The 23,957-nt window shown below is 43.7% G+C and overlaps 1 protein-coding gene across 1 annotated transcript; it reads right to left on the bottom strand.

The window, feature by feature from the left end:
- Positions 1–1,826: 1,826 nt before the first annotated feature.
- On the bottom strand, positions 1,827–4,898 carry cdk5r2b (cyclin dependent kinase 5, regulatory subunit 2b (p39)). The gene has a single exon (XM_040201829.2). It carries the CDS (start codon positions 4,574–4,576, stop codon positions 3,701–3,703), a length of 876 nt encoding a protein of 291 aa, XP_040057763.2. The 5' UTR covers positions 4,577–4,898; the 3' UTR covers positions 1,827–3,700.
- Between the last annotated feature and the right edge of the window lie 19,059 nt (positions 4,899–23,957).

The following is a 23,957-nucleotide window of genomic DNA, read 5'->3' as shown; positions in this document are numbered from 1 at the left end:
CCAAAAATACAGTACAAAAGACTCTCCTGTGGCATTTAATACAACCTTAGGCCTGCAACCTCCAGAAAAAAAACAGGATTAGGATGTTTGGATGGAGGCGTGAGTCTGACATTGATTGTGCAGGGCATCAACAGTTGTGCTGGAAAATCCAGAAGCGATGGAAACACAGCGGCGCCGAGGTTTCTCACACAGGTGCCTCAGAGGAGACGGCGTGCCTGGACGTGGAGGAGTGGGAGACGCTCACCGGCACGGCGTGGGTGTTTTCTGTCGATGGCCTCAGTGCGTCTGTGGCGTGCAGTGGTTCAGCCCACTCACTGGCCCGCACGGCTCATTCCGTCCGTCCCTCATTCCCTCACCTACCCGTTACTATAGAGACACAGCGGAGAAGACTGCAGAAGGCGGGCTGGCAGACCGATACGCAGGAGACATGCGTTGAATCTTAATCATACAGAGAAGGCTCACAGCATTGACCCCCCCGGGGGCTGTTACATAACAAAGATAAACTGTTGTAGGAAAACTCATTTGACCATCATGCCGTGTGGTTTACTGGTTTGACGCTTTCTCAAATGTTTCCTCACAGGATCTCATTGGTGAAAGTTCTACTATTTAGTTTATGTGTGGTCATTATGTGGTTGAATGGTAAAATTGGCAATAGATTAGTTAGCGACAATTAAATGTATCGTTGCCGCAGCTTTTCACCTCTGCAATTGTCATTCTGAATAGTTTTGATGTGACATTGTGGCTTTGATTCTATTCTCTGTAATACAAACTCCTCCATCCCCTTCCATCTTTCTCCACCTTTCAGTGTTTCCCTCCTGTTCCATTTCTGACTGCCTTTCTTTGCTTTTGCTCTGTAAATAGATGGTGTATGTCTTTGTGAGACAGACACAGATAGAGATAGAGAGAGGGAGAGAGAGGGAGAGAGAGAGAGAGAAACAGACGGTCCTGAGACTGCAGCAGATTCTAACCAATCACATGAAGGAGCCCTCCATCCCACGTGTCTTATTCATAAAAAATCAAGGGAAAACCTGTTTCTATTCAGCTCCATTATGTCACACAGCGTATGACATCAATGCATCAATACTGCAAAACGTGAAAGCTTTTGAAACGTACCAATATATTTTTTAATTTAGTGTAAAATGTGACTCACGGACTGGTGGTATTGAATTTATCCATGCTCGATTTTGTGCACCTCTTAAAATTACGATTAGTGATGTGCATCAAAGTGCGAGACACGTTTTGATTAGAATAATGCATGCACACCCCTCCAAACATATTGGACTTTGTCACCGTTGGGTCCCTGTGTTCCCGTTTCAGCCCGTGGCCTCATTCAGAATAACCAGGACGCACCGATACCAAAAATACCCTTTATGCGAGAGCTTTTACTTCACTATGCTCAGTGCAAAGTATTCCAGGGAGAAATGGTGCTGTTCACATGTATATATCTTCCATTTACTTAAACACCCATTTACTTGCCCTGTGTATAAAACCTCCCACGTTATCGTTGTGTCAATATGAATAAATATAGATAACAACGGGTTTCAATCCCATAGTAACCTATGGCAGCATCCCAGTGACCATATTCGTCGTGGATTTGTTTCTGTTGCGTAACCGCGTCTCAAGGGTTCCCTGCGAATCAACGGATTAGTGGGCGGAGCGAGTGGATAAGAGGATGTACCAGTTAATTACTACTTCAGCAAAGTGACAGAGATTTGTGCAAACATGGGCAATAAGTAGTGCCTATATAATACTGTATAAACATTATACTTACATAAACATTAGGCTGAAGTATTAAATTAACAAAACAATGAGTGAGAGACAAGAGATGCGACAGTAGTTTGGATTTTATTTCATCATTGTCACCATAAACACTTACTCCATTGACCTTTTTAATTAACATATAGTGAATGCAAACGTTGGTGCAACCACAGACAACAGGCACATCTAAACATCGCTTTCCATAATTGACACGAAAGAAAAGTGTGCAAAAGATCTAGTTCACATATGCTCTTTGTAGAGCACAACCTGTTGATGCTAACTGCAAAATAAACGGAGAACACTTCAGTGCCTGACGGGGAGACACCGGAACACAACCCTCATGTTATACCACTGTGCAAAACATCACATGTTTGTTCACGACTGTGCAAAATAGCAGCATTATATTCCACTGACCAAGCAATGGACTCACAACACGACATCACGATGATCACTTACAAGCATAATACTGAATAATTACTGTCACGGTTGCCCTATAAGCTCGGAGTCAAATCGCAATGACGTGTGCAAATGATAGTCACTTAATAACGAAGCGTTCAATTCAATTCAATATTTATTTACACCGTGAAGGAAACGTCCTCCCTGAACTGACTGGCGCTGAGTGTGATTTAAACCCAGCAAACCGAGGCTCACGCCGCATTTACAGAGAGGGGCCAGATGTAACGAGTTGATCGCTTCGCTCTCGGGTTTTCCTTTTGCGTAATGCTTGAACCACATCGTGGACGGCAGCCTTCAAAAACAGGCAGATACAAATGAAACACACAGCGCATCCAAAATGTGGGATATGCAAACCACAAGCTTTCAGGCCAGGAGTAGTGGATAGTTGGCACGTGTGAGATTTTAAAACAATCTCTTACAATCTGTACATTCCATTTGGTCTCTAGTATACGTCGGCCTGTGCAGCGTATCGAACAGCGACACACAACAGGTGGCCTGCGTTAATAATCCTGCTTTATGGGCATTTCCTGCAGTTCATCACGTCCCAGACGACCGTCACGTCGAGCTTGAACCGCCGGCCCATTCAATGTTACGTACATAACTCATCTAAATTCAGTTTGAGGTGGTTTACAGGTAAGATTGCTCGTTTGGATCACAGAAGCTGAACTACGTTACATTCTAATCAGGTATGAAGACACACATCACCAGCAGACCTCTGTCATCAATAGCAGAATGTCCAGATAACTAACGTGTTTTCTCCCCTTTATAGCAACAGGGTCATCTGCTGCGTGTTGAACAGCTTACTTAGCTGGTAGAGAATCTAAAAAAAGCACGTTATGCAGTATATACCTGTACTTACAAGGCTTAGGCTTATGTGCTGAATGTGTACCTGGTTCGCTCTGGTCCTCTTAAGCCAGGCTTGGCTCTGTTGTGGCGAGGCGACTCAAATAGCAGGCAGACCAGGACAAACGGCCGCACGGGTCAGCACCTCGGACAGCTCCACCTCTCGACCTCTCTCTCACACACACACGTACACATGTACACACCTAGGCTAATTATGAAATGAATGAAGGGGGGGGTTGAGCGTCACGTAGGATGTGATCTGCACCACGAAGTCAATCCCCGCGTCACTCAAACGGGGACAAAGACAAAAGAGGACAAAAATTACAGGCGTGCATGCATGTAGTACACGGCAGCCTAAACGCCACACTGAGGTTGTGTAACATCGTTGGAGAGGGAGAGAGAGATAGAGAGAGAGAGAGAGAGAGAGAGAGAGAGAGAGAGAGAGAGAGAGAGAGAGAGAGAGAGAGAGAGAGAGAGAGAGATTCAGCCCAGACGCGATAAGCCTTCCACGTCGGCCTCTTACATTCAAAACCACCGTTGTGTGATTCTGCGAAACATTCATCTTACAAAAAAAAAAAACCCACTGGTCTTGTGTTGTCTTGTCTTGTGTGTGTGTGCGTGTGTGTATTTTTGTTGTTGTTGGTCAGCGGTCCAGGTTGGCCTCGCTCATATCTCGTTGGTTTTTGAGGTCCTGGAAGACCTCGGTGAAAAAGTGCGGGTCCGCATTGAGCTGCAGCATTTTGTCACTCAGCCTGTTGACGATCCGTAGCGACGTCTCCCAGAAGACCTCCCTGTTGGCCTCCATCATGAACGGCTTGTACGGGTACGAGATCTCGTTGCCCATGTACGAGTAGGCGAGGTACAGGCAGGTCTGAAAGGTGCCCTGCAGCTCGGCCGGGCTCTCCACGCCGTCCGCTATCGTGTCCTCGCACAGCAGGTACACGAACACCAAGTTGGCCGGCGTGATGAAGCCTTGGTCCTGCCACCCCTGGAGCAAAAGAGTCCGGTCGATGTTGCGGAACCAGACGATCACCTCCCCGCTGGTCAGCTCTTTCAGCTTAAAACACCTGCGGCACACGAAGTCCCCCAAACAGCGCAGCAGCTCCCCGGTAGACGCCTGTATTACTATCCGCCTGGGTGACACCAGAGACAGGCTGCTGGGCTGCTTCTGCACCGTGACCAGCCTCCCGTTCTGGACCAGGGCCTCTTTGCTCAGCGTGGGCACCGTGGGCACCGGCACCGGGATCGGCGCTTTGGGCTTCTTCTCCTCGGCGCGGTGCGTCTTCCTGCTGTTCTCGCTGTTAAGCTGCGCCACCTGTCCGGACGGGAGGTCGCGCGCGGGCAGCGGGTTCGGGGTCACTTTCTTGGCACTCTTCTTGGCCGAATTGGACACCAGCTTCTTCCAGGAGAGGGAGACGAACATCGAGTGCCGCTTGAGGCTCTTGTCGTTTTTGGCAAGCTCGGCGTCCATGATGGACGCCTTCTTGGTCGCCGGGGATATGGAGAGGACGGTACCCATGGCCGCGGAGGAGAGAGCCGCGGCGGCGCGGGGATGCTGCGGCAACGTTCAACGCAGTGAGAGGCGGCGGAGGGCAGTCACGACCGCAGTGGGAGCTCCATGCACGCGTCGAGATGCTCCGTCGTGATGGTGCCCTGCAGCGGCAGGGGACGAGCACGGTGCGGGTTTTCAAAGAGAGAGGGAGAGAGAGGGGGAGAGAGGGGGGAGAGAGCTTGTGTTCCGACTGATGCTTCGTCAGCGCAAAGAGACGCTGCAACACAATCTTCTCGCTGCTGCATAGGAAGCAGATTAGTGGCGTGAAGTCATGGGTTGGAACGAACCAGCAAGTGCGGCCTCGGACTGACAGCTGAGTCGGCCAATAAGAAAGGCAACAAGTGATCCAATCACGGGATCTGTTGCTTGTTTCTTTATGGGTGTTCGATAGATACATTTGCATCCAATTGGCATCGCAAATTAGAACCATTGGCTCGTATTTAATACGCAAATGATTGGTTGGAATGAATGGAATGGATGTGTCGTCTTCGTAAGGACATGTGAAGCAGTCACAGTGATGCTAACTGATGGGTTGTTGAACTGGGCAGTGGGCACAGGGGCCCACGGAGCTATAGGGGGGCTCTTGGTCAAGAGAACATGGCTACAAGGATAAGATTGTAATCTCCATTAAGAAAGAGGACTACAAAACAAAAAAAGCACATGAACTACGAAACAACAACAACGACAAAAAGAGACACGAGGCAACTGCAAACACCCCCCCCCCCACAAAACCCTAAAACAACAGTAAATGATTTAAAAGGTAAACAAAACCAAACAGAACATTTAATGCAGTATTACGGTTTAATGCATGCGTTTTACATTCTGGTATGACTGACCAACATGGCAGCCATTGATCAAACTATTTGATTTTGTAGTATTATTTATTTCTATAAATGCTTAAATTAAATAATCAAATAATATAAATGGATACTCAATGAGAAATAAGATCCAAGCATTTTGGTGTTGCCGTGGAATCTACTGCAGGTTGGCGGCAGAAATGATTCTGTCGTGACCGACCTTTTTAATCCTTTAGCAGCGCATGCATGTATGTCTCAGGAACCTCCATGGGTGATCCTGTTATCTATGCAGAACTGGCACCCCTCCATTAAGTTACATGAAGTCTGATCTTTCCATTTAGCTCGTAGAAACAGATACAAATAGCATTGAAAGTCTGTGGTGTCTTCAGAAGGGGCTTTGCTGTCTTTTAAAGATGAACAATACCTTCTTTTCTGTTGTCATTGTCCTTAATTGTCCCATGTTGACAATCCATGCTGAGCAGAAACCACTTGTACCTTTATTAGCGCCTATCTGCCAAATGTTACGCCCTAAATGGCTTTGATCATCATTAAACGCAGCAGCTCAGCTCCCTTTTCCATCATCATCATCATCATCATCATCGTTACTTGATCAGCCATCGTTAGTAAAAAATCCAATTATCACCAACACCAGCTTTGCATAAAATATCGATGATCAATCTCAATACAGGCCAGTCAGTCCTTGTTTACAGGGGCTTATAATCCGTCTGATGACATCAGCAACCCAAACCACCGTGAGGAGAAGAAAGGCCGCGGCAGGCAAGCGATTTAAACCCAACTTTGTAAAATCAGATCAAAGACAACAATCTCCCAAAACTTCAGTGCCTACCATTTCACACAAAGTTCTTTGATCATGCCAACGCTTGATCCAACACAACATAAATCAGGTGGTGAACAAAAGAACCGCTTTCATCACATATCAAACAAAACACAGCAGGATGTTCCAGATGAATAGTTACAATGTATTAGACATGAAGCATCAGGCTTTTCTGACTCGTCCTCACTGTTTAGGTACCAGCCTTAGGTTGATAAAGTGAGGGGGTGAGGGTGAAGGTAAGGCTTGGTGAAGCGATGGGGAGCTGATTCCTGCGTGAGATAACTGTTACTCACAGTGACCTATTATCATCATTTAAAAGCTGTCATGGTGAACGCCTGCAGGTCAGTGAGAAGAGCGTGTGGGTCGTTTAAGTGTGTCAGAGAGGAGACAACGGCAGCTGAGGTGTGTGTGTGGGTGCTGCAGTAGTTCCATCACAACCGGAGAGCATTTCTTCATTCAACCCAAAGGAAATGACATCAATGAAGGCTTTTGTTAGAGTAGAAACTATTGTGATATCATTTGTTTGTTTGTTTGTATAAATAGTTGCTAGATGATAATGAATAGGAATCTTCGTACAGTTTGGTGAAATCTAAACTACATTATGAGGCAGAATAACTGGAATAAAATGCAGACGCTCCTTACTAGGTTATCAATATTACTGATCAAATGTGTTTTATACAGCGCCCCAATAGTCACCCTGAATCGGTACATATCAGTGGGTGCACTGTTGATAAATAATGCACTGTGAGACAAACTAAATGGGCTCTCGGTCTGATGGGCTTATGGGCCAACCAGCACACTAACGAGTTAAAGTAACAACTGTAAATGGGGCAGATTGTCAGAGGAGAATGTGCAGATTGTCTCCACACAAGAGTGATTTTTCGTCTATATGTGCAAGCTATTGGTTAGGTTAAAATGACATCATCAAGTACATCACTAATCGTAAAGAAGTAGGTTGGCAGAGTAAATACACATCATATCATACATCACATAAATCTAGCAACAACTGAAATAAGGACAATCAAAGCACAAAATGTTATTAAAAAAACAAAAGAAAAAAAAAACAACCACATAAAATACAAAGGCGAGATGTCCACTTTAAACCATTCCACTAAAGTAGTAGTTTTAGTTTTTTAATAGTAGGAGTAGTTTTCTGTTCCAGATGTTCACTCAGATTATACATGATGGACTCAATGGATCATCTCATGTGTAAATTAACTGGACACACCGAGTGCTGTCAACATGTCTGAAAACTGTAAATTTAGTCACCAACAACATGAACGACAGTGGGAATATACACCGACGACATATACTGCTCATTTGTAAGTTATTGTCGTCCTCACCTCTGTTAAATGCTCTGTGACTACTTTTTTCTCCTACAATATTAATGTGTCTAATCTGGGCTGATTTATGCATATTGCATCACAGCCAATATCACATTCAACGCCTTTGGCACATTGCCGTGGTGATAAAAGTCCACTGCTGACAGGAAAAAAAGACATCTTTAAACATTTTAGCTGCTGTGTGCAATCTGTGTTATGCAAGAATACTCTAGAAGGGAGAACATTTAAAGGAATATTTCTCCATTTCCCGTGGCGCGTTTGCCTCCTGGTGGTGATTTTGTGGACCTGCAGCCACTGCAACAAATTCCATTATCTTCTTTGTTACCATATTAAATTTGTAAAGTATTTCAACTTCTGATCAGGACACGTTGATTCTCAAAGCATTGCACTCTTTTGCAGCATGTCAGACAATCCCGAACGCATCTTAGCATTTGACTTTGGGTTCCACATTTTATCATTATGGTGCACACTGTCACACATTCACATTGTTTGTGACTATTGTCACAAAAGGCCTAGTTACATGCTGTTTATTTAGGATGCCTGCTCCATTAATTATACCAACATATTTAATAAGTCAGAAAGTACCTTGAGAATTGTATACAATTTCAGAATCCATTTAGCCTCTTTCGTGAATTTTACAAAAAAAAGGGACCTTTTCCAACGGTCAACCGATCTAAAACAAACTCTTTCTAAGGGGACAGATAACAATAACAAGTGAACCACTGGAGGGCACTCGCATCCAGCTGCAAATCCTCACAGACTTGAGTGGAAATATTCATCACCGAAGGGCTTGCCGGTGACGCTTGCTGTCGGCGGGCGTCCTCGCCGCCTCATCCTCACATTTAATTAGTTCTGGTGAAACCGTGGGATGACATGTCAGCAGAGTGACGGAAGAGAGGAGGAGTGAAGGTCTCTGAGACCTCTGACTAATATCGGCCTTAGTGACAGAATTTTCCCGTCAGCTCACTCCGGGTCTGCCAGAAGGACAGTGGGAGTGAACGGGGGGAAAAGACATTGGAATTCTTTGGGTTTGATTGATGTTCACGTTTAACATAAGCACACATATGTAAAACACGCACACGGTATTAGATGAATGGTTGTATTTAATGAAAGAAACCTCAGATACACAAGGAGCAATAGTTATCACAATCAGCCCCTTATGAGTATATAAAAAGGTAAACCAATGCATGTAAGCCACGCACATCTTTATGCAAAGTCGACTTTGTGGAAAACATTTTTATAGTATATATTTGCCTCATTTCATGAAAGATGACTGAAAGATGGCAGCTGACTTTTCTTGAACGTTTTTTTTTCTTTTTTTTGAAATCTTTCAAAGAGGGAATCCGCTAATGGCGTCTGTGTGTGTGTGTGTGTGTGTGTGTGTGTGTGTGTGTGTGTGTGTGCGTGCGTGGTGCGTGTGAGTGTGTCTCTGCCACGCAGATCAAACAGTAATAAAGGGATTGGGTGTCGTGGCTTATCGCAGACCTGTCTGTCAAAGCTGGTGGGAGGGATTAGCATGGACGATGCAGGCAGGTGGGGACAAAATGCAATCTAGAGAGGATCGAGTGAGAGCGGGGCAGGTGGGATCATACGAACTGAGACACACAGAGCCAGACAGACACACACACACACACACACACACACACACACACACACACACACACACACACACACACACACACACACACACACATACACAAAAGCAGGTGGGTCACTGTGAATGTCACGGACTCTCTCCTCCTCTCCTCTGCAGCTGCGTGGCCATGGAGTTGCTGATAATGATGAACACACACACACACACACACTCACACACATGCAGACACGCTTACAAGATATGCACATATTTTTTTTTACCATCCATGACAAAGCAGGATTGTTAACACCACTGAATGGGGCATTTGATATTTTCGATACGAACTCTTTGCAGTTGTTCTAAGCTCTTATGAACATACAACGCCACCAGCAACAAAGTGAATTCTTCATCGATAATAATAACACAATTATCCACTATAGTGTACTTATCATTTTGCTTTTATTCATTTATTTTTTTACAGCATCGGCTTTACTTATACTACTGAAGTGCCCTCTGTCAGTATTTTATGAATAATCGTCATGTGGCCATCATGATCAGGAACATGTAACACATGTAACACAAAAGTCACATCTAGTGTTCAACAACTCAACCTGCTGCTTCCTATTGAATCATGAAAAGAAAGACCAGAAACAGACAAATGAAAACAGGGCTTCAATGCTGCACCGATTCAATCAAACCCAATCAAAGGCTACGATCTCTCTGTGTGCCACACACACACACACACACACACACACACACACACACACACACACACCTACAGGTGGATGTCGGTAAAACCAGCATGCAGTTTTGCCCTGTTTTGATGTGGCTCACTGCTATAATTAGAACAAGGGGACGATAAGCATTCGACCGCTTTGATGCTCTTATCTGCAGCAGCCAAAAGACGGACGGGGACACACACGGATATAGGCTCTGTCTCGTGCACACATACGCACACAAACACACAAACACACAAACACGAATGAGGAAGGAACATATTCACACAAAGAATCAAACAGACGTGCTCATCTGGAAAGCATTTACAAACACAACAACAATGTTGTCAAATGTCATTAAACTGAACTGTCAGATCTGTTGCTCATTAATGTTAAAGTCATTCTCTAATCATTTTCGTGGAGATATATATACGATTGTATGTATTAAACATAAGGACATAGACTGGATGATTTTCACCCTTTAATTGAGCTACTTTCAGTGTTTTCCATTCGGAGCCCAGTATCCTGTCCAAATGTCCATGAATTACTTACAATCCAGTTTCCAGAGATGCTCTAAAGGTCATTGTGTAGAATGTCTTATGACTCCATTTTAGAAAATGTCTATATTTATTTTCAAAGGTATGTTTTAAAACCATCGAGCTAAAATGACTGTAGTAAGAGTTTTTGCAAAACGTTTTTGGATTTTTTTCAGACGCGGAACCTTTTTGAAACGTTCTTTTTCATAGTAGGTACACATTTCTTCTTACAAGTACTTGAGTGAACCCCATGCAGGATTAGGCTACACCACCTAAGACAGAGGCGCCATTGGGTGGAGTCAAACCCGAGGCGTCGGTCTATAGGAGAAAGAACATTTTAAAAAGTTCCGCGTCTGAAAGAAATCCCCAAATATTTAGCAAAAAGTCATGAAATTCTAACTACATTCATTAGAGGGGCCACGATGGTGAGAAAACGCAGATGTTCGTTTTAGTCCATAAGATACAGATGTTGTTATTCGTGAAGAGTACAGCTTCGTGAACCCTGCTCGCTCGTTATGGCCACCAGGCGGCGCCGTTGTCTGCTTGTTAAGGAGCATGGTTTGAATCAGGGTGGTGAGCGTGTGTGTTGCAGTGGGTTGAACCTCATTGCAAGTCCTCCTTAGAAAACCCCCCACATTTCATGAAAGGGCCCAAGTAGATAGTAGACACACAACAACACTCCCGTGTTTTTGTACACAAAAGGCAGTGGGCCTCATGATTCATTTAGGATTCCATGATTTTCTAATGTGATTCATCCAAGAACGCTATATAGTGAATTGTTTGTACCTGTCCTGCAAAACTAAACACAACACGATTGATACTATCTTAAATCCCAATCCTAGAAACTGGTGCTCTCTCTCCATCATTTGCTTGGTGCTCTGGATAAATCAGACCAAAAACAACCTCTTGCTGCTCACACCCTTTGACTGGATATAGTTTCCATATTGAGGTTCACACGCAGGTTCAAATTCAATCTGTTTCACAGTTGGAAGGGACCGTGGTGCTGTTTACACTGCAGCGAGATTCCTGCTCCATAGGACCAGCGTCGGACCTTTGATGCTCAATAGGAGCTACTGAAAGAGAGCAGGAGGAGGACAGAGCGATATGGATGACAGATGTTTTATGTTTTTGTCTGTGTGCTTATCGTGCCCACAGGGCAGACGCACTGGGATCTGTCCTTGATTCTGGGTGTAAATGCAGAATAGATCAGGAGAAGCGTTGACTAATCGCAGTCACTTGGATTGTACTTCAAAGAAATAGTGAGAACTCACCAAAACAAAGTCACATGTTTGCAAAGTTGCACGTGGAAACGCACAAGTGAAACTCACAAACTTGAAAACCATTAGCTCTCAGCTATCAGGACAAAGAACATTGGTTATGTTCATTTTCATTATGACCGCAACAAAACACAACGGCCCCGTGAGCTGCAAAATGCAAAAAGACCCTTTGCAGCCCCCCCCCCCCGTCCTCTTGCCTCTGGCTGTTGTATTGTCCCTGAACCAGAGATCAGGAAGAGCTGCAGAGTGCTGTGGCTGCAGGCCAGCTGGCCAGTTTCTATCAACTGGTCTCCCCCTCGTTCTCTCCATCCCACTATCACATCATCAGCTCAAAAACACACTGTGAGTTGTGGTGAAAGAGCGGTGCTGAAGAATAAGAACGTGAAAATTGTCCTTATGTTGCTTCAGTAGCTGTATTTCTGTTTTTTTTTTTTGTGGTTTGTCAGTATAAATCTTGTGTTGTGTTTCATATAGCATGCATGAGTTCAGTCCTTTAGATCATCATCACTACTTTCTAAAAGGCCTGTGTCCTTAGCCAGAAGTCGGATACTATCATGGTCCTACTCGACAGCAGAGGGCAGCACTGCATCCCATAGTTCCCTCCATCGCTGTCTTTTCTTTCTTCTCTTTTCCCGCTCTTAGCGCTGGAACACATGACATCAAGCCCTGCATTCTCCCATGTGAATTACCAGAGTCCTCACCCAGGGGTGAGGAGTCATCCAAGGAAAACAAACCAATGCAACCAACAGGGTCTATTACTGGAATGTGGGTTTGTTACACCCACAGCGATCTGCCGTCTCTGCAACAGGTGCTGAGTTTTCACTACTTTGATTGTGCTCACAAAGTTTTCAGTGCAGTTTCAAGCCTCCTTAAATGTCTTTTCAAAGCACCAAATACTTTCCAACCTCTAAAATGCAATGCTGTAGATGGCAAGCCACCATCAGCATTAATTAATGCATTAAAAGAACTATCAAAGCCATCCACCTTCTTCTGCAGCCTACAATCGTTCGCCCTGATCACGTTTGATTTGTTGTTTTTCTGCAGCGGCGTCACGGATCACACAGCAGGCAGCATGGCAGCTTAGCTTAGCCGGCGGATCCCACGGCTACTGATAATGTGGATCTTGTTAATGCAAGGGCACCCAGAGGAGCGTTGCAGCCCCACACTGGGCCTCCCTCGCCGGGCCGCTATCGTCCCACATCGGCCTGTGCTTCTTGATGTGGTTTGGGAGGACATGACGGGGCCGAGCGGAGCCCAAAGTGATCAGTCGCGCTGCGACATCTGAAAGCCATTTCCCCACAATTAAAGAGAGGACCAAACATCGCCTGTTTCCACGGCATCAAGTCAAACATTTGCATGAGTGTGTGTGTGTGTGTGTGTGTGAGAGAGAGCAGTACCTCCTCGCCACAACGGACACACTCACTCACACACTTATTTCCCTCCCTACACAGTGACAAAGCATTTCAAAATGTGACTGCTAATAAAGAAAAACAAAAAAGAGAGATATTACGACAAGATAATCAACTAAACGGAGGAAACTCTCTGAAGGCTTTTTTTTTCCTTTTCACCTGTACTTCTGACCTCAGTGTGTGCGTGTCCATGTGTACATTAGCACGCTATGCCCGTTGAGTTGCTCCGTCTGGACGCTCGTCCGATATCAAACACAACAAAGCTGCGAGTGGAATGGAGCTGATTGCTATCTCCAAATGTAATCAAACCAATTCAACCCACTGAAACAGGCTCTCCCTTACACACAAACACACACACACACACACACACACACACACATACGTCCTCTCTTACTCCAAACCCAGAGTAAAGGCCACACTCCTTTTTTCAGTGCCTCCTCCCGGGTTCAGACCATTGGTCATGCTGTGCTCGCCATGTCCTTGGACCGTCACCGAGTGCTGCTCTTTGCTGTGGTATCCGCGGTCGGACATTTTACAAACATCCTCCAAGAGAACCTGTCAGTGAAGTTCCTATCCAGTGGAGCCAAGAACTGCAGCTTCCCATGACCCTCAGCTTTCATGGGTTGGCCTGACCTACAGTGAACCCCGAGATGACCTTTTGGAGCCACTCGTGTTGTTTTGATCAGTTTGGTCTGTTATGAATGAGGCATGAACACAATAATATCGGACCATCGCGTACGGCTATTTTTCATGGTCCTCTGTTTTTTTTGGGATAAATTTCCCTTGTTTTTTTCTCTGAATGTCTTTGGCTTGGTGGCTCTGCATAATTTCAGTGTGTGGGGGGGAAGAAAGATGGAGGGAGAAAGGCAGTGAAACAGGGATAAAGAGATTTTGTGTGACTGAGAGGAGCTGCGGAATAACTAGATCAGTGAAATGTGGAGGCCATCTGACACCAAGTATGGGCTAAAACGTCAGTTTCTGGTGAGAGAAGCGCTGCCAAAGATGATTTCTGCTTCAGTGAACGTGGATCTTAGATGTGATTTGCCACTTTCAGATTTTCTATCCGCTTAGCTTTTATTAAAATATCTGTGAGAACATCCAAACTTGTCAAATCTCCTTTATCTCTCAGATCAAATTTGTATTAGCAAATATGACCCGACTTGCGCGATGAGCACGTGTCTCTGTGCTCTCGGACATGAAATGAGTGGTTGGCTCTCACATTGTAGCAGACTACTTCAGACGCAACAATCTGTTAACGCACACAGCAGCAACGCAACCGGGGGAAATGTGAGGAGGTAAAAAGGAAAAAAGTGTAGACAGGAGCACAGAGAAAAGCCAGAGGGAGACAGAGACAACCCGGCAATAAAGTTAAAGTCAAAAAGAGAGTGAGAGAGACGGCATTCACCGAGAGGCAACAGTCAAACGAGATGGTCTGTTTGGTTCCTTGCTGAGGCAAGCGTGCTTCCGCCGGCCTTCCCCGAAAACACCATCACAGGGAGAAGCCATTCCTTGACCTTTCACCTCGGTTAACTGGCAACAGCCAGCTATCATCTGGTTAAGGAAAGAAAAGACCTGAAAAAAAAGAGCACCCAAACTACTGTTTTATAGTTTGGGATTATACGGTTTGCGCCAAAAGCTCTGTGTAGTCGGGTCAGACATTTACGGGATGATTGTGCTTTGTAGCCTAAGGAAGGAAAACTAGATATCCCAAGTTGATACAGCTCTCGTACGTCTGTATATTACAATAGGAAGCTACACTCTAAAAAATTTCACTGTAAATTAACGGTATTTTACTGGCAGCAAGGACGCCAGGAATTTACCGTTATTTTACGGTATAATACCGTAAATGGTTTTTACACTATGTTACCGTAAACTTGAACCAATTTTACTGTGAATTAACTGCAATTTACTGGCAGTCGACGCTAGTAACTTACTGTTTTATTTACAGTGCCCTACCGTAATATACGGTATGTTGTCGTATATTGGATTACAGTTTGTTACCCTACGATTACTGTTTTTGTGTTATAAATACCAGAATGTTACCGTTTACTTATAACCGTATACTTTTGCATTTCATTTCCCACAAATTAAAGAAAGACAACCAAACTCATTTCGGTCATAATGGTTGGAGTTTATTAGATTATAGCCTTATTTGTAACCAAGAACAAAACATTAAATATGCCGCTGTATGCTTCTGTATACAATAATACAAAAATGAATCATAAAAATCATTAGGAACAAGGTAAACCAACTGCAACAATACGCTATGGAACACTTTCAATTGACCGCAGCAAACGGCTGGCGTCCTTAATCCAGAGCCTCTGAAAAACAAACCAAAATAAAATATTTAGAAACACTGTCATTGGTAAAATATTAAAATTACAAAGTTGAGGAAGACAACAAGATGTAAGAAAGGAGAATGTTAATCATGTTAAGCAAATAACACTTACCAATGTTACTTGGAGAGACCAGGCAATGAGAAACTCCTCCGATGTTGAACTGTACAAGTGTTCTGGATGAACTGAGATAACGTGTGACGTCACGTTCAGGAACAGTCGGTCATGATTGACACTCAAATGACTTTTAGGCAATGAACTCAATCTTTGTGTTTAGCTAAGAGAGATGACTGTGTCTTCATCGTACTGACGATTGCTACCCAACAAGCATAAATAAATATTCTGAGATTAGGTTGTTTATTTCAGATTTGTTTTTGATTCAACCTATTTCAAACACAATAAATAAAAACTTGCAGATGTATGGATACATGGTGCCCCACCCCTTTTGCAGAGGGCCCCTTTTGTAAAGTCATATGAAGCAGATTTACCTGAGAGGAACTGAGAGAACAAGGCGAGGGGGGGGGGGAGTCCTCTGAGGGCAGAAGCTCTGGTTTCATCCAACCACTGATGCTGACTGGCAGCCATGTCAGAAGCCAAATAGTCAAACGATGTTGATTTGCGAGTTCATCTCACGGGCACGTCAGAGTAAAGCTTATTAGAGACGGGTTTGCAGGGCCAGGAATGTGCACATTACTTACTTCATGTACATAAACCCACATTTGGAGGCACACACACACACACACACACATATATATGTGTGCTTGTGAGGTGCGCGTGCATACACACGCAAATAAGCTGTACTTTGTCATAACCCCTTGACTGTCTGTTTAACTGAGCTCTAAAAACTTTCAGGGCGATTATCCACACATACTGAAGAGTGGATTAAACATAATCACCGCGAAGGCATCGTGGTGGGGAGATTATCTCTGTGATGTACAGTAAAAAAAACAAAAAGAAAAGTAGGCTCACAGGTTACTGGACGCAACACAGTGAGGAGTCACGTGCTGTTCTTTTCTTGTATGTGAGGTCGACTCAAAATGAATGTAATTTATAGGCCCGACCCGTCTTGTAAATTGAGGACATCTACAACAGCCGAATGAATACTGCGGTCGATAACCACAATAACAAGGCATTTTCTGCTTTGCGCTGTGTAAGCATCCGCGTTCAGACACTGACAAAACAAAAGGCCAAACCTTTGGTTGGTGTGTTTTTACCAAAACCAACAGCACAAACCACTAATCGAATAGAATAATTGGATGATTCGCAAGACAATGCCAATGAAACCGTAACGTCACAAAAGTGTCATTTTGATTAAATGTTAAATGTTTCGTATTCGACACACGGTTGAACTTCACGGCAGAGTGACTTTGTTTTGGTCGATCGGCGGCCAACAGCGGCCACAGCACATCTTGCTTCATCAAATACCTCGATTCTTCCATTGCGCTACGGCTGCACAACACAAAACATCCATTCCTTGTGAAACCTTGTAGAGGTTTACAAACTAGATGGTCATATTAACAGGTGTGTCTGATGACTTATTAGCACCATACCTCGATGCGTACTATATTTGCCGAAAATGTTCAGGTTTTCATTCAAATGCGGTATACTGGAGTTGTACAGGAGAAAAAAACAAAACTAGAGTAAATCATTAACCTTTGGTATTTTTACTGACGACAAACTGTGTCCTGCTAGTCTTTCACCATGAGTTTAATTTGAATAGCTTGTGTATCAGTGTTGTTGCTGGGGCAACTAGACGGGCTTGTAATAAAGAGAGAAGAATGAGGGAAAGGAAGCATGTTTAATTCCCTTCTCCAGTGGCATTAACTGTACATTAACCAAATGTGGAGTGTGCTGGGACCACACGTCCGCAACATTCAACTATTTTTCATTAAAGCCATAAAAATGCTCCATTGTGTTTTACAACATTGAACTTTATTTTATGTTCATTTTCCCACTGGTGGGGTGTAAAACACTGACAGACATTCCTGGCGTCAACGCCATCTACGGCTAAAACGTACACATTTGGTGTCATCAAAGTTCCACTGGTGTCCCACTGTGTCCACGGGGACCAGGCGAGACATTGTGCTTCAATAAAAAAATACTCTGCTCATTAGTGGTTGTGCTCCATCAAAAAAGAAAAAATCTCTGATCTGTATTGAGGATACAAAAGGGGGGATCCGTCCTTGGATTGAATGGTTCCACGTGTCTTGGCCCTAAACTGCAATGCTTCCGGATGACCTATAGATGGAGTTCTCTAAACTCCTTCACCAGCTCCAGCTGCTTGCAACACCTGCTCTGCAGATGTCTTCTTCTGCAATGGGAGCAAACAAGCTTGACTTTCAAACTTTTGGGGTAAACTTTTTTTTTTTCTTCTCTCCGCCAGGCAAACCTCTCTCTCTCTTACTAACCTGAGAAAAAGTTCCCCCGACAAAGGCGACCTTCTCCGTGAACTCTCCTCACCTCGCTTTTCCCACCTCTCACTTTCTGTCTCTCGCACTGCCCTACTTCTCCACGCCGCGATTGTTTACACAGGTTTTTACGACTCCCAGGTCGCTTGTAGCGAAGGTGAAGTGAAAGAACCGAAACATCACCTGGACACAAGGGGACCTCTCATCACGCCATCATGCCCGTTCTGCACGCTCAATATATCCCCTCCAACCGAAGGTGACGGGGTAATTCTTTTTAATGCCCCTTTTATACACCTTGGCGATATTGGTGTATTTGTCTAGGGGGATGAAGAGAAGGAGGGAGTTGCCACACGCAGATTGTTTGTGAGTCACCAAATGAATCAGCGAGAATATCAGTCTGAACTTGAATAATGAATTAAGAACGTGAGGGGTTCTGTCAAGCCTGCAAAAGGTAACAATGAAACTTTAACAGCAGTCAGTGAAGTGTCCTGTGATTCAAAGTTGGTGGAGTGTAAATCCTTCGCCCATGGTGCAATTATCCTGCGTGTTTGTAGTAAATCTGCACGCATATGCCGTGCCTTTGAAGAATGAGCTACTAATCCGGGAGCCGCTGTCAGTGGAAGAGAGGGAGGGACGACAGATAGAAGCAAGGCCAAAAGAGAGGGAGCGATACCTCCACGGGGAACAAGTAGCCCAAATACATACCTGATGCTTCAATGTTTAACCGATTCTCGGATTTACACACTTTCAGTTTTTATTCACTTCTTTTATTTGCACCGCCGTGAAACGGCACGCCACTAAAGGACAGCAGACCCGGCCAAAGAGGAAGGCCAGGTCTTTAATATTTTTCAGGAGAGGGAAGCCACAGGGAGGGTGTTTCCCTCTGGCCCGGGGGCCGGTGCTGCGGTGGCCGCTTGCCGGGCCCTGCCGGAGTCCGCCTGTTAGCGACCGTGTTTGATCCCGGGAGCTCGAGATCCCTGGAAAAGCTGAACTCCATTTGCCTGGGTTGGTCGACTTCCTGGAAGCAGAACAGTCGAGTCGGCGGCAGATTGGCCCCGATTCTGTGCAGCTGCTCGCAGAGCGAACACCGCGAGAACCGCCGAAGGAACTGCTCGGGGAACCGCCGGGGGAACCGCGCGGAGAACCTCGACATGTGTCATAGCCACAATTTACAGAGTTGTGTGTTGTGAAACCGATATATGATACCACGACACTTAAGAAAGTTATTTTGGAAATGGTATATAAGTCTTACCGACTACGGGCTCGACTGCAGCAATGTAGATTTTCTCATTAAAGCAAACTCTCTGCTTTTGCACACATGAAGACGCAATCATTTTGATTTATTTGTTGCACATACTCAGCCTGAAGGTCTGACCAAGCAGTGCAGAAACACTGTTCAACATGTGTGCACCATGGCACACATAGGCGACCACACATTAATCCTATTTTTACGCGATTAAGGGTAGGACGTATTAAAATGCTTAACTACAAATCATGTTTTGACCCCTAGAATTAAAAAATACTCATCAGTGTCATTTAGTCTTAATGGTCTGTGGTATGCATAATAGAGACAGCATTGGGTTCAAAGGACAAAAAGACGTCATCCACAGACTCGCGGCATGTAATGTAACAATATCACATGCATGAATTAAGAAGAATGACTAATTGAGATAAAATCACTATTGTTTTAAGACATTATCGGACCTACACACACACACACACACACACACACACACACTTGTACTCAATATGTGTCCTGGAGGACAATGACAAGAAATTAGACACACGGGGCCACAGGGCAGCTGTTTCTTGTATCTGGAGGAAATATTCCCAGACTATCGCCATGACGCACTAACACATAATGATCAGCACATTTGGATCACCATAAGCGCCATCAAAAATCCGACTGTAACATAACGAGGATTCCCAGACATTCTTTGTGATGCGTGGAGCCTCGTGCCCCCGTCACCATATGTTGAAGTAGTGCCGAGGCAACCACATCAGGGTCCTTCGCCCCACCCTGCTCTCCACACAAGCACAAACACACACACACACACACACAACCTTACGTAACATAAATATAACATGAATGAAAACTAATATGCAAGTAAAACGCAGACACAAACAAATGTAGATGCAGATACACTTGCAACCCACATAAACACACACACACACACACACACACACGCACGCACACACGCATGCATGCCGAGGCTTACCATGGACACAAGGAACATGCAGGGATTCAAACCATTAATGTTTGTTCAACTTACAAGTTTTGGTCGTCAAATCTGGTAGATGTTACTGTGGTCTTGGTTGGTTTTATTTTTTGGCGGGAATTTTAAAAAATGCCGTGGGAAAGGAATGCAGCAAAAATGTAAGTTGTCTTCAAGCATTGAATAGCAGTTCATTTCATGTTGAAAGCCTTCATTTATTCTCTACACAGAAGTCCAAGCAGCTTTATCTTCCTTTATGTCCCAGTAATTTGACCTTTTAAGTCAAAATAATTTATTCTTTAGGTACAGGATGGAGGATACTTATTGGATATCACAGGTTGCTTCTACAGATGTGAGGCCTTGAATCTGCTCCAGGTTCCCAGGCTCCAACCTTGTTTAGTGAAGAGTGATGGTGACCCTGTTTGACCCCAAAGAGGACCTGCAGGGGTCACACCTATTAGAGTGGTTATAAACTCTTATACTGGTATTCATTCTGTCTGTAATTAAAGCAGTAAATTATCGGCTGACGGTGGAAGGGTGTTAATGTTGGCTTAAGGAGCCTGTGACGTGCAGGTGCTGCCTTTTGGGAAGATCTGAGATGTCGTATTGACAAGTGTTTTCGTGCACATTATGATGTGATTTTAAATGTAGCTCATCCTTAAATGTGCCTTTGCTTATTTATTATTATTATAAGTCACACAATCACTAAAACTAAGCTATATATATATGTACTCTATATATATATATATATATATATAGAGTACATATATATATATATATATATATATATGTACTCTATATATATATATAGAGTACATATATATATATATATATATATATATAGAGTACACATATAGAGTACATATATATATATATATATATATATAGAGTACATATATATATATATATATATATATATATATATATATATATATTTAAAAATCGTATTTCTTGAGAAAAAAAATGTCATTGTTTAGATATTTTTACTTTATTACAAAGCATGTTTTTAAATTATGGGCTGAATCTACAATTCTTCAATTCAATGAATGAATAAATAAATCTTCAGAAATGGTAAAACATTTACAACAACAGTTAAAAAAAGTTTATCCTTGGTTCCTAACAGTCTTCTCCATATAACACAATGGTACACACATTCGGTATTAAGTATGCATGTCTGTGTTGAATATATTTGTAACTATAAAGAAGTTATTATTACATATTCCTGCAAGTATTTCTCTCCAATACGTTTCAGCTCTCCAAGGCCAACGCTCCACTACACTCATTAATGTCGGGCGAATATAGAGGGAAGTAACCGTTTGACTAAATGGAAATATTGACCGCGATTTCACGGCCTCTCCCCTCAGTCTGGACCTCTGGTCTGCTCAATAAAACCTTCCCATGATACCACATGTGCACACGCGCTCATCACGCAGCCATCATCCCATTTCCATCAGCGTCGCTGTCTTGCCTGGTTGCCGTGGCTACAAATGGCCCTGATTTCAACCGTGACGAAACCTTGCAGAGCTCCTTCATGATAAGCAACAACTGTTTCAGAGACAGTTTTGTTCTTCTTTCCAGTGATTTAAAGTTCAAAATAACACCAGATAACTGCGCTAGACGGCTGGCCGGTGGCTGCCCTGTTTTACTCCAAATGTTTTTTGTAATAGAGGGGCTAAATGAGATGTTATCATCCTCTCCCAGGGTGTCGAAATAAGTTGTGAAATGTGGATCAAATGTGAAATTGAAAAGGTCTTGATTATGCTCTCTGTCCTCTATGGGATTATATGTTTACATTATAAATTGGACCGTCCATTTTCAGCTCTTCGTTATGTGTCAAGACTCGCTTTAGGCAATCAAAACAACTTTGGTTCAAGATGTCATTACGGTAAAGAACCTTGGACCGTGCACTCAAACATTTTTGGCAGAGGTTAGGCTTAAGGTCAGCACAAATCTCCGAAGAAAACAAGCAACCTGACTCACTACAAAGCGACTGACAGACTGCCTTTCTCTATGCCAAACTACTATTTTCAGCAAGATGTCCCCATTTTTTCCATCATGATCCTTGCAGCTTATTTTTCTCTTTCTTTCTCACGTGGTCAAATAGAAGCAGTAAGCTGCAGTCTCTCCAATGAGCATTATGCATTGGCCGAAATTGAAAAAGAATTCAAGAAACCCTATTAAGTAGTTTAATAGTGGCGTTTATTTCAATCACAAGCCACACATACGTTTATCATCTTCTTCTATGCATTTGTGAACGCAAGTAAAGAAGCTTCTGTGAGAAACGCCTTTGAAGCGTCATCCCCTCCATCCCGATCATCTGGATGCAATTTTGTCATTACAGCGCCGACTCCTGTTGGCGAGCGAGGGGCCGTTAAACACCCCGATGATAAGGCTTCAAAACAAACTTTTTATTTTCCCAATTTTCCTTTCCTCCCTTGACTCCCGTCTTCCGATGTACCCAATCTCAGGCGCCACACAAGAAGCTGGGGACCGAAGAAAAGGAGTTAGCTCCCATTGACTTTTGACCTCACTTTGTGACTGTTTTTTTTTAGAATGGTGACTCAACACAGACACACACAAACATTTACGGTAACTCGGTTCCCTTCTTCCTGTAACACTACCAAATAAGTGAGACACTTTGCAACTGTGTGGAAGTCATGGAGCAGCTGCAGAGCTTTTACTGGAAAGACTAACGAAAAACTCATTTTGTTTGTGGTAAATCACCCGATTCGGAATATATGTCAAAAAGACTTTTTCAAAAGGAAGCGTAATCTTTCCTTGTGCAATATTTTAGTCAGAATTTATTTTATAGTATACCCGCCTCTGTGCCAAAATGCCTTTAATCTTCCCTGTAGTGAAAAAAGAGAGGGTTTCCTCCAGATTTTTAGCAGAGAAAATGGCTCAATCAACATAACTATAGATATTTTCTCATTTTCCTTCAGCATGTTATGACTGTGTCCTGAAAGTGTCTTCATTCAAATGCATGTGACCTTGCGGGTACGCACTCATGTGTGTGTGCGCGTGCGTGCGTGCGTGTAAGTGTGGATCCTTTAACAAATCATTTTCTCTTGATCCTCAAAAGTGACAACCATTCATTCACCTGATCTTCCAGTCGACCTCACCCTATTATTTGGCTGCAGCACACGGCCTTCCCCCTCAAAGCGGGTCAGCACCAACTTCTTCATCTCACGACTCCCGAGCCATTACTTAGTCTGCCCCGAAAATCAAAGACTTCTCCCCACATGTAGAACGGTCAGAGAGATTTATACTCGCAACACGGTTTAAATATAGTTCATTTTCTTGAAAAGAAAGCCCCAGAAAACGGCCGGTCAGTCTGTCGGTTTAGCAAATATTTAAAGCAGAGGATTTGTTTTTTTTTTTAGGCTGGCACCTGTGTATTTGGGATTCAATGTCTCATCCTAGAACAATAGCTTTGTGAATCACCCAGTTTATGTGCCTTTCACTCATTCTGGATCTTGGCTTTGTGACTTAACATCCTGCGGGGGGGGATGTTTGTTCTTTGTGCTTTCATCAACAATAATCAGTCAATTTCACCTTTTGATCACTTTAATGAAGTCTAAGTATGTTTTCGTCCTGCGAATGTCTTCCTGGCGTGATTCAGTGTGTGTTTGGTGGGGAATGCTCCCCCGGTAATCAATGGAAATGAGGGTGTGATGTTGGGAACGCACCCCGGATGCCGGCTCCTCCCTTAACCTTTTCCCTAATGGCCCCCGTCCTCGTTCTCTGCTGTGGTGCTTGATGTTACATGTATGTAATTAATAGGATACGTTAGCCTGCCGACCTTCTACCTGAAGTACTGCTCCCTATTCTCTGGCCTGACGTGCCTGCAAATTGTTTTGGAGACTCTGCCCTGCCTCCGATAAGTGACTGTATAAATCATA

The sequence above is a fragment of the Gasterosteus aculeatus genome, chromosome 16, assembly GCF_964276395.1.
Source record: "Gasterosteus aculeatus chromosome 16, fGasAcu3.hap1.1, whole genome shotgun sequence".
In the NCBI taxonomy this organism is placed as follows: domain Eukaryota; kingdom Metazoa; phylum Chordata; class Actinopteri; order Perciformes; family Gasterosteidae; genus Gasterosteus; species Gasterosteus aculeatus.
The sequence above is the reverse complement of the archived record's forward strand: the minus strand, read 5'-3'. Positions and strand labels throughout refer to the sequence as shown.